Source organism: Zophobas morio, unplaced genomic scaffold, assembly GCF_036711695.1.
Source record: "Zophobas morio isolate AGI-343-1 ecotype UQ-CSIRO unplaced genomic scaffold, CSIRO_AGI_Zmor_V1 ptg000640l, whole genome shotgun sequence".
NCBI classification, from domain to species: Eukaryota; Metazoa; Arthropoda; class Insecta; order Coleoptera; family Tenebrionidae; genus Zophobas; species Zophobas morio.
In genome coordinates, this window is record NW_026972743.1 from 5,069 (window position 1) to 20,998 (window position 15,930).

General features: G+C 36.0%; 5 protein-coding genes, 1 long non-coding RNA gene and 1 other non-coding gene across 8 annotated transcripts; 5 read left to right on the forward strand and 2 right to left on the reverse strand.

Annotated features, from left to right (window-relative positions):
* The first annotated feature begins 200 nt into the window (after nt 1-200).
* LOC135121599 (uncharacterized) lies at nt 201-602 on the forward strand. The gene is made up of 3 exons (XR_010279052.1): nt 201-307; nt 361-429; nt 501-602. It is a non-coding gene; the product is annotated as an uncharacterized LOC135121599 (long non-coding RNA).
* Nucleotides 603-1,687: 1,085 nt separating this feature from the next.
* Trnar-ucu (transfer RNA arginine (anticodon UCU)) lies at nt 1,688-1,760 on the forward strand. Its single transcript has one exon. It is a non-coding gene; the product is annotated as a tRNA-Arg (tRNA).
* A 114-nt stretch (nt 1,761-1,874) lies between these two features.
* Nucleotides 1,875-3,912, forward strand: LOC135121608 (E3 ubiquitin-protein ligase FANCL-like). The gene is made up of 11 exons (XM_064045923.1): nt 1,875-1,953; nt 2,023-2,142; nt 2,198-2,254; nt 2,303-2,451; nt 2,548-2,605; nt 2,651-2,743; nt 2,795-2,958; nt 3,131-3,260; nt 3,318-3,571; nt 3,641-3,712; nt 3,763-3,912. The coding sequence occupies exons 3-7, from the start codon at nt 2,234-2,236 to the stop codon at nt 2,867-2,869; spliced, it is 396 nt and encodes a 131-aa protein (XP_063901993.1). The 5' UTR covers nt 1,875-1,953; nt 2,023-2,142; nt 2,198-2,233; the 3' UTR covers nt 2,870-2,958; nt 3,131-3,260; nt 3,318-3,571; nt 3,641-3,712; nt 3,763-3,912.
* LOC135121606 (tetratricopeptide repeat protein 14-like) lies at nt 3,850-6,089 on the reverse strand. Of its 2 annotated transcripts, XM_064045922.1 has the most exons (13): nt 5,803-6,089; nt 5,558-5,746; nt 5,406-5,499; nt 5,267-5,343; nt 5,169-5,209; nt 4,913-5,038; nt 4,780-4,851; nt 4,643-4,716; nt 4,547-4,592; nt 4,407-4,493; nt 4,180-4,339; nt 4,048-4,125; nt 3,850-3,997 (listed from the first exon to the last, which is right to left on the reverse strand). In XM_064045922.1, exons 1-13 carry the CDS (start codon nt 6,016-6,018, stop codon nt 3,884-3,886), a joined length of 1,374 nt encoding a protein of 457 aa, XP_063901992.1. In that variant the 5' UTR covers nt 6,019-6,089; the 3' UTR covers nt 3,850-3,883. The 2 variants fall into 2 exon arrangements, with proteins under 2 accessions (XP_063901992.1, XP_063901991.1); XM_064045921.1 differs by having other exon boundaries at nt 4,180-4,331; nt 4,547-4,716.
* A 1,813-nt stretch (nt 6,090-7,902) lies between these two features.
* On the forward strand, nt 7,903-9,910 carry LOC135121610 (methyltransferase-like protein 22). Its single transcript, XM_064045925.1, has 13 exons — nt 7,903-7,918; nt 7,976-8,045; nt 8,098-8,160; nt 8,215-8,288; nt 8,353-8,401; nt 8,543-8,641; nt 8,918-8,997; nt 9,052-9,128; nt 9,175-9,251; nt 9,306-9,402; nt 9,456-9,606; nt 9,658-9,713; nt 9,768-9,910. The coding sequence occupies exons 2-12, from the start codon at nt 7,979-7,981 to the stop codon at nt 9,688-9,690; spliced, it is 867 nt and encodes a 288-aa protein (XP_063901995.1). The 5' UTR covers nt 7,903-7,918; nt 7,976-7,978; the 3' UTR covers nt 9,691-9,713; nt 9,768-9,910.
* Nucleotides 9,742-12,288, reverse strand: LOC135121609 (uncharacterized). The gene is made up of 14 exons (XM_064045924.1): nt 12,153-12,288; nt 11,983-12,033; nt 11,676-11,894; nt 11,541-11,627; nt 11,385-11,488; nt 11,219-11,327; nt 11,090-11,158; nt 10,891-11,031; nt 10,663-10,832; nt 10,459-10,606; nt 10,280-10,398; nt 10,109-10,227; nt 9,891-10,038; nt 9,742-9,828 (listed from the first exon to the last, which is right to left on the reverse strand). The coding sequence occupies exons 1-14, from the start codon at nt 12,286-12,288 to the stop codon at nt 9,748-9,750; spliced, it is 1,701 nt and encodes a 566-aa protein (XP_063901994.1). The 3' UTR covers nt 9,742-9,747.
* Nucleotides 12,289-13,631: 1,343 nt separating this feature from the next.
* Nucleotides 13,632-15,727, forward strand: LOC135121615 (uncharacterized). The gene is made up of 12 exons (XM_064045930.1): nt 13,632-13,685; nt 13,739-13,823; nt 13,879-13,973; nt 14,049-14,118; nt 14,180-14,247; nt 14,338-14,373; nt 14,438-14,536; nt 14,667-14,830; nt 14,889-14,988; nt 15,047-15,319; nt 15,380-15,533; nt 15,594-15,727. The coding sequence occupies exons 7-12, from the start codon at nt 14,441-14,443 to the stop codon at nt 15,725-15,727; spliced, it is 921 nt and encodes a 306-aa protein (XP_063902000.1). The 5' UTR covers nt 13,632-13,685; nt 13,739-13,823; nt 13,879-13,973; nt 14,049-14,118; nt 14,180-14,247; nt 14,338-14,373; nt 14,438-14,440.
* The last annotated feature ends 203 nt before the right edge of the window (nt 15,728-15,930 follow it).

A 15,930-nucleotide genomic window follows, 5' to 3' on the forward strand; every position in this document is an offset into this window, starting at 1 on the left:
TTAATTTATAAAAGGATTCTGGTGCCCTCCGCGATCATGCTCGGAATAGTTAAACCTATAGATTACAATAAGTTTTAGTGCAGGAGAAATAACATAAAAATGCCTTTAACTCTATATTTATTGTTTATTTTGGTTTTTATTTATTTAAAATTTATTTAATTTGTTTTTATTATATGTTTTACAATAAAATGGAACTTAAATCTCTAGTAATGGTGTTAGGAGGGGATTAAGTATAACACTTCTATAATTGTGTTTTTAGCCTTCTGCTAAGACGATAACTTAGTAAATAATTTTCTCCCATCTCAAGGTGGGCGTCCAATTTTTGGAATGGTGGAATTCTAACAATATATAAAACTCTAGGCTGTGCGATATCGCGTGCTAAGACTTCGTCGCTTTTCCTTAGTTCTGCATTATGATTTGTTACGAAAGGTATGAGGATAACTCTTAAAATCCTCTTATCCCGAAATGCTCCTCTGCTTAAATAATCCTTTACAATACAGGCCCACTCGGACAACTCTAATGAATTTGTATCACCGGATATATTTACGATGGCTTGAGACTAACTCCCGATATAACGTAGACAGTACTTAGTTTCAGCGTGATTGTGGTTTTCTGTCACGTGGTATGAGCACGTGATATATCAGAGTTAACTACCACAGTAATTAAATTAATAAAAAGAAAACTGATGTTGTTTTTTTCTTACTAGCATTGTTTGGCCGCCAAACCTTACTTGGTAAAGTCCGATTTTCAGGTTCTTAAAAAACTAAATTGTTAAACTCTATGACACTTAAGCAACCGTAGCTCATTCTCGCAGAATTTTTGGCAGTAATCGTTTTCGGTTACTTAGTTTTAGAATATATATACTCTCTAAAAGGTGAAGGTTTTTTAAGTTAAAATTATTGTTTGCGTGGCATTTTTATAGTTAACAATGCTTATTTGTTTATTAAAACAAAAGTTAATTATTTAATAAAAATACATCTTTTAAACCAAAAATGTAAACTTTAAAAAGTTATTATAATAATAAGAAACTTATTTTGAATAATTGTAATACGCTTTAATAATAAATAAAAACTTCTAATCTAAAATTCTGAGAAAAAGTATTTATTACTTCTTGAGATGAAGTGAAATATGAAATTACAAGATAAATGGTTGGTACTAATCTGTACTTAACAATATATTATAATAACAGTGGTATACATCCTAAGCGCTGGCAAGAAGCTTAAAGCTTCTATTGTTAGTAATAAAACATTTAACAAGCGATTTTTAATATGAGTTAAGTGTACGGATGAATGCCAAAATAAATACTGGTTTAGCTAAAGTACTGGAGAGAACTATAAAGAAAGAAGTTAATAAGCTGTGTTGTTACAAATATGAATCGTTTTTTAGTTAAGGTGTAATTCCTGGAAAAACACTATCTCAGGTAGTGGCTATAAAAAGCTTAAATATATGTAATTAAATCTCCTCCTACGGGGTATATGCTATCTCTATTTATATTCGCGGGCATGCAATATTTGTTAGATGTCCCACCACGCCAAAAAGTGCACGCCCAGCTTAAAGAGGCAGGAAATCATGTACCAAGGTATCTAGTCCTAACAAAATTAAAAGATTTTCCTGGCTTGCAAGGGCGCAACACTAATATTAACTGTATTTCCTATAATATATAATTTAGTGTCCCTCGAGAGTGGTAGCCCTCGTGGCCTAATGGCTAGGGCATCTGACTTCTAATCAGGGGATTGCGAGTTCGATCCTCGCCGAGGGCTCGTCTCCCTTAATCCTTATTTTTTAACGATTTTTTTAATGAATTATTCTGTCCCTTTATCCATATTTGATGTTTGTTTACTATTGTTTGGGTTAAATTATTTAAGTATGGATAAGCGATTGACTATTAGTTTTCCTTGCGTTGTTCCCATTAATTCATCGTTCACAGCTTATTATGGAAGCCTTATAATTAAGGTTCTTAACTATTTACTGCTTTTGAAAAGCACTTTATATTTTCTTGCAAATATTACAATTATTTAATAGGATGAAGAATACGAAATATTAGTTTCCCTTAGTTATGATTCTGGACAGAAGAAAGTGGAATTTAGGTGTTGTAATAGACTAAACGAACTTCTTAAGGAAGTTGCTCCCATTATATTAAAGGTCGTACCTAATGTATAGAGTTTTCTAATGTCTTTACTTAAATTTAGTACTAAAGCGCTTAAATCAAGTTGAATCCCTGTATGATTTTTTAATGGAGCTTTCCTCCCTAGTGGTTGCTATAAACTTTACATTCTATTAATTTTGCCACTTATTTTAGTAGGAAAGTTTATCCCCTCCCTTCACTTTTCGAAAAGAAGTGGACACTGATTATAAGTTATGTAAACTTTTCTATAAAGATCTATGTTCTATTGGCTGGGAATATGTTTCTTACGTAAACGAATTGTGCACGCTTTTTAAATTTGAAGTTAAGTAAGTACTTATTTACAGGAATTAGTTAGCCTTTTATTTAATTTACAATGTTATCAGCCCCTTTTCATATGCTTTTGCTTTTTTTATATATTTTAGAGATACCGGTCTTCGAAAGCATATTCTAAGTGTTGATTTAACTAACTATCCAGAAAAGGTATTCTGAACTTTTTTTTAACTAGTCAAATTTTACCAATAAAAGACTCCAGAGATATCTACTCAACTTCCTACACCTTTTCTTTTTCAAGCTAGCAAAGTAGTTTCGTTACTTAAAATTTTTAAGCTCTTTAAAGAAGTACAGCTTTTTAACATCTTTTTTTTAAAGTAATAACCTTTTTTTACGTAGGCAATTGCCTCTTACCAAGATTTTTGGGATTCTTTACAAGTGCTGGATAGTCAGACTTGGGCACTTACATGTTAATTTCCTTTTTTTTCTTTTTAAAATTTATATAAAGGTCGTCGAGCCAATAAAGCCGACTTTTGCTGACCGACACCGCCGGATTGCTTTAAGTAAGTCTATTAATTTTCCATAGATAGAGCAGGCCTGTGTTATTTTTAAACCTATATAACCCCAAAATATAACTATTGGACATATAATATTTTCTTCGATAATAAATTTTTATTAAAAAAAACTTAAGTCTTAACTTATACCGCACTAAAAGAATTTTTTTTATAAAAAAAGAAAAGCAACGCTTTCTTCACGTGGAAATTGACCCCAAGCTCCCCAGAAACATTCCCGTTGTGCACTTTTCCGGCCCCGAAGCAGAAGTCGTGCAGTTACGGCAAAAGTTTTTTGAAAATGCCTACGCTTGGTCGACCTACGCACACCGATAGTAGTGTTAGCCGGCTTAACTCTCGCCCACGTGCAGGCGTGGCGAGGAAAGTCTATACAATAACCTTCAGCAAGTATTGCAGGAGGAGTTACCTTTAAAATCTTGCGAAAAGGAAGTAAATCTTAGCAAGGACTGCGGAATTTGCTACTCATTCTACCTGGAGAATGCCGTCCCCGACAAAGTGAGAAAAGCATAACGTGCTAGTCAGCACCTTGGAATAATGCGGTGACTGGCAGATTTGTGAGTACGCGGGATGTCGCCAAGCATTTCACCCACAATGTCTCTTGGAGGTCGTCCGGCTAATACTGCAACTAAACCATTGTATGAGCCCGTGTTGATCGGTCCCCTATTTAATTTAGTGGTTAAAGACTTCTTCAACGACGCAACGGCGATTTCATATGTTTTTTGGAACGTGTCCTTACTGCGAAAAGGTAATTTAAGGCAATCTTTCGCTTTTAGTCTTTTTAATTCGATAATCTAGCAAATAAGTCTCAAGATGTTTTAAAAAGGGATTGAATACTCCTAAAATTCGCCTAAAAAAGGCTAATAATACTTTTGGTTGCCCTAATAACCGTGTTTTATTTAAGTACTATGTGGAATTGTCAGGTCGAAAAGGGACTGCTACTTGAGCTTTGACGTCGCTTTTTTCTTTTTTCATAAAACTTCTTTTTTGATTTCTTTCTCCTTTTTGCTTTGCGGTGTAATACGGACTTGTGCTGCTTGGAGCTCCCAGTAAACCAGACGCAGAGCCTTATAATAAACTTACAATACTGCCTGGGTCGTTTACAAGCCGCAGCAACTTTTCTTTCAGCGACGATGCGTGCTCTTGTCCTCTTTTTCGCACCTACACGTTGAATGCGTCACAGATCAGAGGAAAACACGCTGCCGGCAGTAAAACTTTCTCCAACAGTATCCCTTCCAGTCTCTCCAGTTTCTGGGATGTCGATGCATTCTGGGGGCACAGCGCTCGAGATTTCAGCAGAAGGTCCACGGCTGCCCTCAAGTCGCCCCTATCTTCTTGTCGGCTGGCCTGCACCTCATAAACGCGAGCTAAATATCTTTGTCAGAAAAAAAAAAGTTGGGTCGAACGCCAAAAAAATAGTGAAAAGTTGACTATAAAAGAACCTTTTTGCGTTAGTGTGAGACTCGTCAAGATGCAGAGCAGCTTTAAAGTCCTTCTCGGCAGCTTTAAAGTCAAACTGGCTGGCGTGTCTGCATGCAAGTGAAGCGGAAGACTATTAATATTAATAACAAAGAAAGCGTACAAGGCCCCACGAGCCACAAGGGCATCAGCGTGCTCTGGCTCAATTTCTTTAAAAGATAACAGCAAGGAAAGTTAAAGGCTATGAAATTTATGCTACCAAGAGCCTTTAAATAGTAGCCCAAGGCAGCTTTCGCGTCATCGCTCTTAAATCTCTCAACGCCACTTTTTACGCTTGCAAAGAATGCCTTGATATGAGTACCTCGCAAAGTTGAAGATCAAAAAGGGTAAATGTACCACTCATTGGCGTAATCCATGTTTTGACGTTTCCGCAGTTCCTCAAAGGAGTCTTCTTTTAGGTATTCTTTCCTTGTAAAGATAGTTTAACCTTAAAAAAAAGACGTCTGGGTGTAAATAAATTAAAATGGACTTTGACTCTAGCAGGAAGGTGTCCTTTTCTCTGCAGACTTGTAGCGTTGACAAAAGTTCGCTGCAATACAAAGAGTTGTGGTAATCATGTGAACGTGTTAAGGTTTCCTGGTATCGCTCAAAATCCCTATTCAAATAAGGTATTTCTTGTAAGCGAGCATCGTAACAATACAGTAAAGATATGAAAAATTTTAATAAATATAACTTTTATATAGAAACGCGTTTTAATAGTAGAGGAAGAGTGCAAGCTGAGGTACCTGTAACAAACGTTGTAATCCAAACAGTGAGTAAAAAAACCCTCCATGAGAAAGATAAAAGAGTTATCAGCGTTACAACCTCCTTAAAGTTCTATTACCAAAGGAAGAACGCTTCGAGAATCGAAATTAGTGACCCAAATTTCCAATCTTTCCAATTCGTAATAAATAATGGAGCCTCGATTAATATTCGAAGGAAGTAACTTATTAGGCGAAAGTGGCTAACGTTAGTGAAAGAACCCCTAAAAAGATCTCCTGGCTCACTTTGTTCTAAAAATTTTTTGTGTACGCTAAAGTTTGCCCGAACTTCTGATAAATCATTACAAATGAATATCTGCTTTAAAATTTAAAAAGAAGACTATTAAGTCGCACAGGTATATATTGCTTGTTACTTTTATATTGAGGCCTTCTAAGTCGTTAACACGGCAAGGGCGTCTAGAACTTGAAAAACCAGTTTTTTCACTACAATTCGAAATTCCGCAAGCACAAATCGGAAAAATTTCAAAAATTAAAGCTGATAAAGTAACGTCCCACAAATTATCCTCAATAAAGCCTTCAACTAACTGGCCTATGTGAAGACGCTGAAGAAAAGAAAGAAAATAAAAAAAAACTCTGGTTGTAAATGTTATAGAATTACATTAAATATACGAGGTATTCTTTCCTTCGAGCTAAACTTTAAAAAAACGTCAAGAGAAGGAAGCCAGTCCCAAGGTTTTCCCCAAAAGTCAATGTGCTCAAGATCAGGATCGGTGTTTTTAAAATTTTGACACGAAGGCAAAAAACTCTTGTATCTTGAACGAAAATTAGATAATCTTTCTCCTAATGATAGATCACCTACAGATCCTTGTTGCATTATTAGGCGTGCATGTGTTATTACTAACTTTTAAAAATAATTAGCTAAAATAGACCTACTAAACCAAAACTATTGCTCTACACGCTCACGTCGTTAATAAGTAAAACTACAAAATTTACTTAGTCGAGGGTTAAAGTTAAAAACTTTACATAAAGACACATGACATAAACCTCTGTGAAGTATGGTGGTTTTGCAACGTTATACAACTAAGTTACCCTTTGGAAGTCTGTGCATCTAAATTTAACAGAATGAAATGGAGATTTAACAATATTATTAAACTTTATTTGGAATAAATGTCATAGGAACGAGTATCCCTAGTGCATGAGGTAAGTAATGCCGTCTCAAAGGATAGTCGCCTTTCGACGAATATTGATATGTTTAATGTATAATTGAACTACTTGCCTATCTACGCCGAGGATAACCTTTGCGAACTAAAATTATTCTTCGAGACCTGTTTACGACGTCCGTACCTTTAGAGAGCACCTTAGGGAGGCGCCATGTTGGATTGAGTGCCGTCCCGACCATCGAACCGTATACCCATAACGCATTATTCACATTGACCGGGGCAACCCGTGGAGAGATTGCGTTTCTTGCCTGACGAGCTGACGCTGCCAATCTACGAAAATTAACGCCTAATTATTTGCTCATTAGGGCACTAAATTAACTACCCTAGCGCAATTTATGAAGTCTTTATGGCACACTATTTTCGGTATTAGGTAAGTTAACTAGGCAGGCAGGTAACTGGTGGCAAAATTCCCTGCGTGAAGACACACAGGTTACTGAAAGCGGAACAAGGCGAGCGTCTTTCTGTACCATGCAAGCCGATCCCTTACCATTACCCTTTTTGACCGGAGGAAGACAGTGAGACTACGTATCAGAGGGGCGGGCAAAGAGAACTCGATATCATAGTAACAATTTTCTGCCCTCTTTAGGTAAATGTCAACCTTTTGGCGTGGTAAGAATACCTATTGAGCACCACAAATCTTTCCTTGCACATTAATGTAATTTTAACAACCACTTAGTTAAAAAATTTAATTCATGTCAACCCTGATAACTCTAGCAAACTATGGTAAAATATAAGTCATCATATTATATTTGGATATCTTTTTTAATAAAACACTTCCTCGATAGTCTACCATGACCGTTGAAACCTAAAGTTTTTTTAACTCATAATACTTAAGAGCAATAAAATTTATTTTTCATAACTACGCTTATAGAAGCTCCTACATGTACTTTCAATATATAGTAAAAATAGTAACAGTTATTTATAAAGAAGTTGCTTAATATACTAAAAATTGGTCACTAACCCAAAATATGCGTGCTGCACTATTAATTGCAAAAACGCCTTTAAAAAACGAAAAAGAGATGTGCAATAACCCTAACCGAGCTATATAAGTGCATAAATACTATTCTAACTGCGATATTGTTTAATTTCTTGGTCATTAGTATTACGACCTCATGACCGTAAGATTCTTTGAAGATAGTAAGCGCCCCCAATTTAATTCTTTTAGAGCTAATATATAGATAATATTGAAGAAACAAAAAATTAAACTTAAAAAAAGCTTAGAGCAATTTTGAAAAAAAGACAACTAGGAATGTAGTATATAGGGAGCGAGCTTATATACGAGCCATGGGATGGGGAACGTTACCGGAGCCCACTTAGAGAAAATTTGAAGAAATTATCGATTCATGACTGGAATGTACTTGGGCTGCGATTACTTCCGCTTGAGAGTTCGACCATTTTAAGTTTTTAACTCGATAAAAGTCCCGAAAAAGTTATATATTAATGAAAAAAACAAACCTAGAGACCCAAATGTTTTCTTAATGACTCAACCCTCATTAATATAAACAATACAGTTAAACCGAGCTTTTACTAAATGGGCTTGGAGCCTTAAAAAAGGTTGAGGATCTACTATTACAAGTTTAACTGGATTATTTGTGCTCAGTAAAGTTAAAGGTTATGGGTATATTGCGATCCAGAAAAAAAAATAATAATAATAACAAAGATCCCGTAAATCATAGAGAAAGTACTTTTTAAAGATATTTTGTGAAACTATAACTTGTTTTAACTTTAAATAGAATATTTTTACAGTACACTTAAACTTTGTCGAAGCTCCCTCGATACTCAGTTGTCAAATACTAGTATCTTTTTAATGACATGTATTTACTTAGCTTTCGTAAAAAGAAATTAACAAGGGGTTTGGCGCTTTCCTAGCATAATAACTCTCTGTAACTGTAAGAAAACGAGCCTTCAGAAGGTCGGGCTTCAGGTAATGTATTTGATAATTATTTTAATAAAATTTTAAATAAAAAATAAAAATATTAAATTGCTAGATATGGGCAGGGAGCTTGGTGATGTGTGATCTAATTCTACACAAACCCGGTAGGCTGCACCACTTGTTAAGCTTTAAGCGATACGTAAACAAACAGTCCAAGAAAAACAAATTAGATTAAAAATTTAGTTATTTTTTTTTTTATACTAATATTTTACTTTATATTATTACTTTATTAATTTTTTTGTTAGCAGAAATTTTTTATGGGAAAAGTGTCTTAGAACTCGGAGCAGGGACCGGCCTTGTTTCCATTGTACTGTCAGCGTTTGCTAAAAAAGTTTACTGTACGGGTTAGAACTTATACGCCTTGTGTACAGTGATTGTTGCGGATTGACCAATATATACTTAACTCAAACCGATAATTATTCAGTAAAATTAAAAAGTGCAAGTTTAGTTATTATATTTATCTTTAGACTATATACCAAACGCAAACTGTACAGGTTATTGGATTTTTATAGAAACCAGTTTTTTTTTGCTCGAGTTGAATATGAAGGAAGATTGGATTGTTTATAGTTTCCAATCAAAAATCTAGTTTGTACCTTATTTGAAAGCTTTCTATAATTAAGACTTAAAGGTAAAAGTTCTCGAAAACTGTCTCAGGAACATTATCAAAAACAGTTATTGGTGTGGATATTCTGGCTTAATTGTAAGTAGACTAAAAAACTACTAAATTCGTATAATATTCTACTCACCAATAAAGGAGGCACCAGCAGTCGAGGTTAGAAGAATGGATTGGGCTGAAGATATCACCGACAAAAAATTCATAAACCAAATGAAGTACGTTATTTATGGCCTTTCCTTATCGACGCTTTTATTCCAGCAGAAAGTCAAAGTTTTCTTGGAAAAGAGAGGAGATGGCGAATTTTTACCAGAACTTTGATGTTCTAGTGGCGGGCGATGGTACCTCTTTTTGGCTGAATTTTTACTTTGTTACCAAAAAAAACTTTTTGCTAGTGATTTACGACAACGAGCTCACCCGCCACTTCGTTAAACAAGCTAATAACTTTCTTGAAGGCACGGAAAAAACTCTTTACGTGTCTTTGGAAAAAAGGTAAGCCCACCGAAATTTGCAGACTCGTTGAAACCAATTTTTTCCGCTACAAGGATCAACTTTGTCAAGGAAACTTTATCAGTGGGGAGCCCGTGCTACGACTACTTTTTTACACTGCTATTAGAATTTGAATTGCATTTTGAGCCGATTAACACCAGCAGTATACCGCAATTCGTTCAAAATTACGAAAGAAGTGTCTATCAGGTATACACAACCCGCATGGCCCACTCCAAGTCTACCCACAATACACCATAGGAAGTGTGGAAGATTACTAAAAAGCTTGCATAAACAAGAGCGGGAAAGTACAACTGGTGATCTTTATATTATTAAAAACTAATGGGTGCATCAAACTCGAGGAACCTTAGACTTCGCGCCATGGACCCCCAACACAGCTCTGCCCGAGGGATCAAGATTCGCTATCCAGGCCTTTTACCACGTGTAGCAGCCGGTTAACCACGCGTAGCGGTGAGCGATAGGATATAAATTACCGCGTCCCATTCCACTGCGGCGGAAGTCGAGCAAGCAACCGTCGGGCCTCCAGGTACAAGCTCGGCCGTCTGGGGCTCGGGAAAGTGGCGCTCAAACTCGCTGCGGTAGTAGTAGGCCTCCTTCGTCAGCGGCGTGTTGAAGGGAAACCTCATAAAGAAGCGTCAATGCGCCAGCCAGAGCGCGAAGAGGCCAAGGCCAGGGTGGGGGGAGGGGTTACCTCAACTTTGCGTCGGCAAGCATCCTGTCGGTGATGGCCTTTTCCGCAAACTCTTTCAATAAATCGATCCAACCGTAGCCCACGCCATCGCTAAACTGCTCTTTCTGTCGCCAGAGGATCTGCGCTTAATTAGCTGGGGTATAGATTTTTGTATATATAAAAAAAGGGAACTTCTTCAGGAAGGTAGGGTTGTTCTGGACAATCAAACGCTTTCCTGAGAATGTATTTCTCAATCTTTTTCCTCCCCTCGGAATCTACTTCTTGAGGATTGACCATCTTGTGTGCGGGATCTATAAGCAGGAGTTATAATATTATCAAAAAAAAACATCACAAGTCTCTGGAAGGCTCACCCAAGCTCATGCAGACTTCAAGAAATTGTGTATCCAAAAAGGGGACACGTGCTTCTAGGCCCCAAGCGAGAGTGGCCTTATTAGCCCGCAGACAATCATACGCATGCAACGCCTTAACTTTTCTGACTGTTTCCTTGTGAAGCTCCTCCTGTACAACTAAGTTAAAGCAAATAAACTTTAAAGAAATTAAAAAAGTCAGGAAACCTTGCTGGGCGCCTTGTGGAAGTAAAGATACCCAGCGAAGATTTCGTCAGAGCCCTCACCAGAAAGAACCATCTTAAAACCCGATGTCTTAATGCGCTGGGACATCAAAAACATCGGGACGGACGCCCGCACGGTAGTCACGTCATACGACTCCAAATGGTAAATCACAGCTTTGTTAAAAAATAAATTTGAAAAGTGCGTCAGTCTCGGTAATAAGTGTGTACCAACCTGGCACTGCCTCCAATCCCTCCTGCAGGGAAAACTGAAACGAGTGGTGGCTGGTGCCTAAAAAGTCGGCCACCACCTTCGCAGCCTTGACGTCAGGCGAGTTAGGAAAACCCACAGAAAAGGTGTGGAGTTTAGCGGTATCTGCGCGTACAATAAATTAGTTCGTAAATTTCTTTTTTTTTTTTAAAAAAAATCCAACCGTTTTTAAAAAAACGAGAGACAATAGAAGCGATGAGTGAGGAGTCAAGACCCCCCGAAAGTAACACGCCTGGCACACAAACGAACGATCTTAGGAAAAAGAATACAGTGCAAACCCAGAGAAGCACACCGAAAGGTACGCTAGTCATCAACCGCTTTTTAACTGCGGCAGTTAAGGCTTCGCGTATTACCTCCAGATGGAGTTCTTGAGGCTCCGGTAAGAAATTCTCTGAGTGCCACTAAGTAAAGTCAAACATCATAAAAATAGCTCGGAGAAAGCATTTTAAAAAATTTACAAGAGGCTTAAAATAAGGAACAAAAACGCCCTTCACGCTACTGTAGTAGCAGCCAGGAGGAAACTCACTAATCTTAACGCAAACGTCCTGTAGAGCCTTTAATTCTATAAAAAAAAAACTAGTTATAAAAAAGTAACACGATAAAGTGGCTTATACCGGAAGCAAACCACATTTTCCCTTCTTTATCATAGCCGTAGTAGAAAGAAGTGATGCCGATGGGATCTCTCGCTGCGTAATATTCACCTAATTCTTGTCAGAAGAGAAAAGAACCAAAAAAGTTAAAACATTTACCTGTTCTCGAATCAGAAATCACAAAACTAAACATGCCGTCTAAATATTTCACAAAGTCATTGCCAAACTTTTCGTACAGGTGAACGATAACTTCACAGTCCGAAGAAGTTGCAAAGTTTACAGTACTAAGATAAAGAGAGGAGAGTTTTTTATAGTTATAAATTTCTCCGTTCGCGCAAAGACATAAAGACTTGTCAGTACTAAACAAGGGTTGATCCCCTGGTGTATTTTGAATTTATATTTTATAAATTTATTATAAAAATAGTGCCTTTTTCATAATTTAACGTCTATAAAAATATAAATTTGCCTGTTTCCAAGTCAATAATAGCCAAACGCTTGTGCACCAAGCAATTATAGCCTAAAGGTAAAAAGTATAAGTTTTCTATCAATAAAAAAAATGAAGGCTAAAAAGCAAGTTGACTTAAGACGTTCTAAGTTTAGCAATAGCTTTGTCTATAGTTAAAAATTATTGCATACCTTTTATAGTTTTCTGAATATTCACGCCATAACTATCAGGTCCTCTATGTTTCAAAAGCTCAGCCTGCCGCAAGGCGAGAGCGCGTAAGTCTGCCCGCTTCCCGCAGGCATTCAAGACGGCCAGTACACCACACATGACTGGAAAAAACTACCGAGCAAATTAGTGAGCATTTCACATATATACCTTTTGTGGACCAATAGTTTGCAATTGGTTTTTTTTTAAGAAAAAGTTTCTCACCGTGTAACAGGGGTATTAGAAACCTACTTTTTTAACTTCCTTTGCAATTAATTTTTTTTTTTATAAAAAGTTCTAATCAAGTAACAGGAGTATTAGTCACCTACTTTCTTATATTCCGTAGGATCTATTTTAAAATTAAATCTGAAAAAAAAAAAAAAAAAAAAAAACGAAGAGCATTATTTTTATAGCGCTGCAAGTTTTGACTTAAATAATTTTATTATGTGAAAGTATCCCGTTGTTCACGGGAATTGTCTTCTACCTTTTTACTAACGAAATAGTCCTCCAAAGATTATAGATTCATTGCCTTTAGAAAACGGTGGTGTAACACAATTAAAATTTATTTTTAATAAACAATGCTCAATATAGTATCTACATTGCTAACAAAAACTTTTGTTTAATGCTTATCAACCAATAAAAGTAGCTTGCGAGAGGGAATGCGTAATAAACATGACATGCAAGAGCCAAGATTAATTGGGGGTTAAATAATAAATATTATGTTAACAATTAAACTTTTTAAACTTTTACTTTTTTTTATCCGCCTTACAATCCTTTTCCTAATTTATAAAAGGCATTTATGAATAATAATTTAGGGACCGCAACTAGCTAAATGCATTTTCTGAGAGTGTAAACTAACCGCCCCCTCTCCTTTCCCCGAGGTTTTTTTTCCGCATTTAAAAATTGAAATTTAATCTCACAATGATTAAACGCTTTATTTAATTTAAAAAAAAAAAATTGAGCTTTTATGTAAATTTTTGATAGAGAAGCATGTCTATTAATTATTCTCTTATATCCCTATGGGTTTAAGCAATGAGTAGATTAACGCTTAAATATAGAAGTTAACACACTTTCATTAACATGGGTAAGCACGGAATTTGCTTTCTATTATACACTTATTGCAATTTTTACTCTTCATTCTGCCTCATGCCTAGTTATTCTACACTCATAGAAAATGTAAAGGAAAACGGTTTAAGCAGACAAGAGCCCTACACTAACGCCATATATGAATATGAATAGGAAATATAAAAATAATATTAATATAGGCAATACCTAAACTTTTCTTAACTCCGAACCCTTTGGTAAGACCGAAACAAAGCTCTAGCCCTTCTCTCTTCAATGCTTTAGTTATAAAAAAAGATAATTGAGGGTGTAAGCGGTTTAGTACTGGTAAACATTTAGTTTTTGCTCTTCTTTCTCACGTTTGTCTTGCAATGGATAAAATAAAGCAAGAATCCGAAAAAGATTTTCTTCTTGAAAACTTGGACATTATAGAACCTGTTTTGGTTGATAATAGACTAGTATTTCCTTTAAACTTTGTTGGTTTTAATTGTCTACAAAACTTTCTAATAAGACAAATAAGTGTCTCAGTGAAGAATTTAATGACTTGTCTACCGTATTTATAGATACTGCCCTAGCATGGGAGCAAAGAAAACTTGGTTCTTCTGTCAAAGATTTTATTTATACAACACTTTTATCTCTTTTTTTGTCTAGCTCTTCTCAGGTTTAGAGGTATTATTAAGGGATACGCCCAGCACAACAACCTTATACCCGCTCTTAGCAAAATATGGGCCGATTTTCTTATTGTGGTGTGCTCGTTAACTTCTTTATAATATAACAAGTTTTTGTTTATTAAAATTTTCCACTATGTTTAAATTGGTTAGGTCAGAGATTTACGTTCTCAACTTAGTAGGGAGTCCTGTATAGCTACGGCCCATGTCGCCTTAATTTTAGGTTTGTTTTTTTAGCTTTATAATATTTTTTTTTTTTAAAATTAAAATATAAATTGTTAAAGGGAGACGGTTTGAGCCTTTGTTACAAGCAACGGTCTACTGCTTGATTCCTCTTCTTACAAGACAGAAAGTTAGACTTGTTGCTGTTCTTTCTATTATTTCTCTTTTATATTTCCACTATCACGGAATTAATAGTAACACTTGTTTTAAACAAAAATAGATTTTTGTATATTCTGCTTTCAACGCTATTAAGCAAGTAAGAAGTATTATATTTTCCTTTGAGTGGTATATATTAATCGAAAATTATATAAATCTTAAAGATTATGAAGTTCTGCTCTCATCACAAAATAATAAACATACTTGAAGAGAAACTCACCTCCAAAGATCTTTCCATTTCCGTTTATTGCTCGGAATTACTCGTATTTTACTGGTTTTATTAAAAGTTCTAGTACGGAATTAGCCTGTTTTTACCTTTGATTCTGATCTTAACAAAATTTAGTTAAATTTTTGTAAGGGCTTGTTTCTAACTACGTTTACATATATCTTAAGGCTGAAGCGTTACACACTTTTGAGCTTTCCATTCTTTCTAAATGCATCGAAAGCATCAAGAATGCCCTCCATCTAAGTATAAATCATGCCAAGTCCGAGTGTCGTAGATTGGGGAGGCAGAGCTTCTGGATCTTATATACTAAATTAGAAAGCGAAGCTTCGAGGTGCTGTGCGAAATCGAAATGAGATTAATTCAGAACAACTTTAGTTACGGTTTATTAGTTTTTTCGATCAGCTTCCGGAACATTCCGGCCGTCGAAAGGAGATTCTGAAAGAAAAACCAGCTCACATTCTTTGCACGAAATTTTCTTCGGGAGAAAAAGTTTTAATATTTGATCCTTTTTCTTTTTTTAGAAATTTAAAAAAAGTTTAATCTCTAGACTTCTGTTACCAGCGTGCGGAAGGGAAGACTAGCGTGGCCGCGTGCTGGGGAGCCAGTCGGTTTTGCTGACAGTCGATTTAAAGAGATCATCTTTTTGGAGCCGTTGCCTCAAGATTCTTTTTCTGACGGGCTTAAAGGAAACGTTAAAGAAGAGAAAAAGGATAATATAAGAACCAATCTTTTTAATAATCACGAAGAAACCCCAATTGATAAATCTGAGAGACCCCGTGGTGATCCGCATCTTAAAGATGAAATTAATAAAGAAAAAAAAGTTTTATTATTTTTTATTTTATTTTGTATTTGTCACAGCTGCTTTTTTTAAATTTCTTAGCAGAAAGAGGACGTCACTGAACTGGGATCGCCTCATATTTGCAACGACATTCACATCGATAGAATTCTAAAAAGCCTTGAGCACGGGGATTTTACAATAAACGGCCGCGAACTCCTTGTGGCGACCACCGAGCCTCTCGAACATCTTGACGAGGGTTTGGACCAGCCCTTATCGAATCCCTATATTTTAGCTTTTGTTTACATTCAATTTTTAGTATTTTTTCGACTCCACTGTTTAAATCCTTATAATTGTAAGCTTTATTTTTATTACCTTTCGTCCACTGTGACTCTAGGCTCCACGGGTTGGTCTCCTACCTTATTGCCGATCCAAGAGTGGCACTTGGTATAAGTCGCATCCACTTTACTAGGGTACCCTAAAAACAAGAGCAATCCTTATTCCACTAAAGAGTGTACTTGCCTTTATTGAAAAATAACTTAACTAAAGCTATCAGTCGAATGTTATCAGCAATCCTGCATAGTTCTCCTAGTAAAAGGCAGACTCTTTACACATTTGAGGAGTAACTTAACTTAAGGCATGACCGGATAATAGCC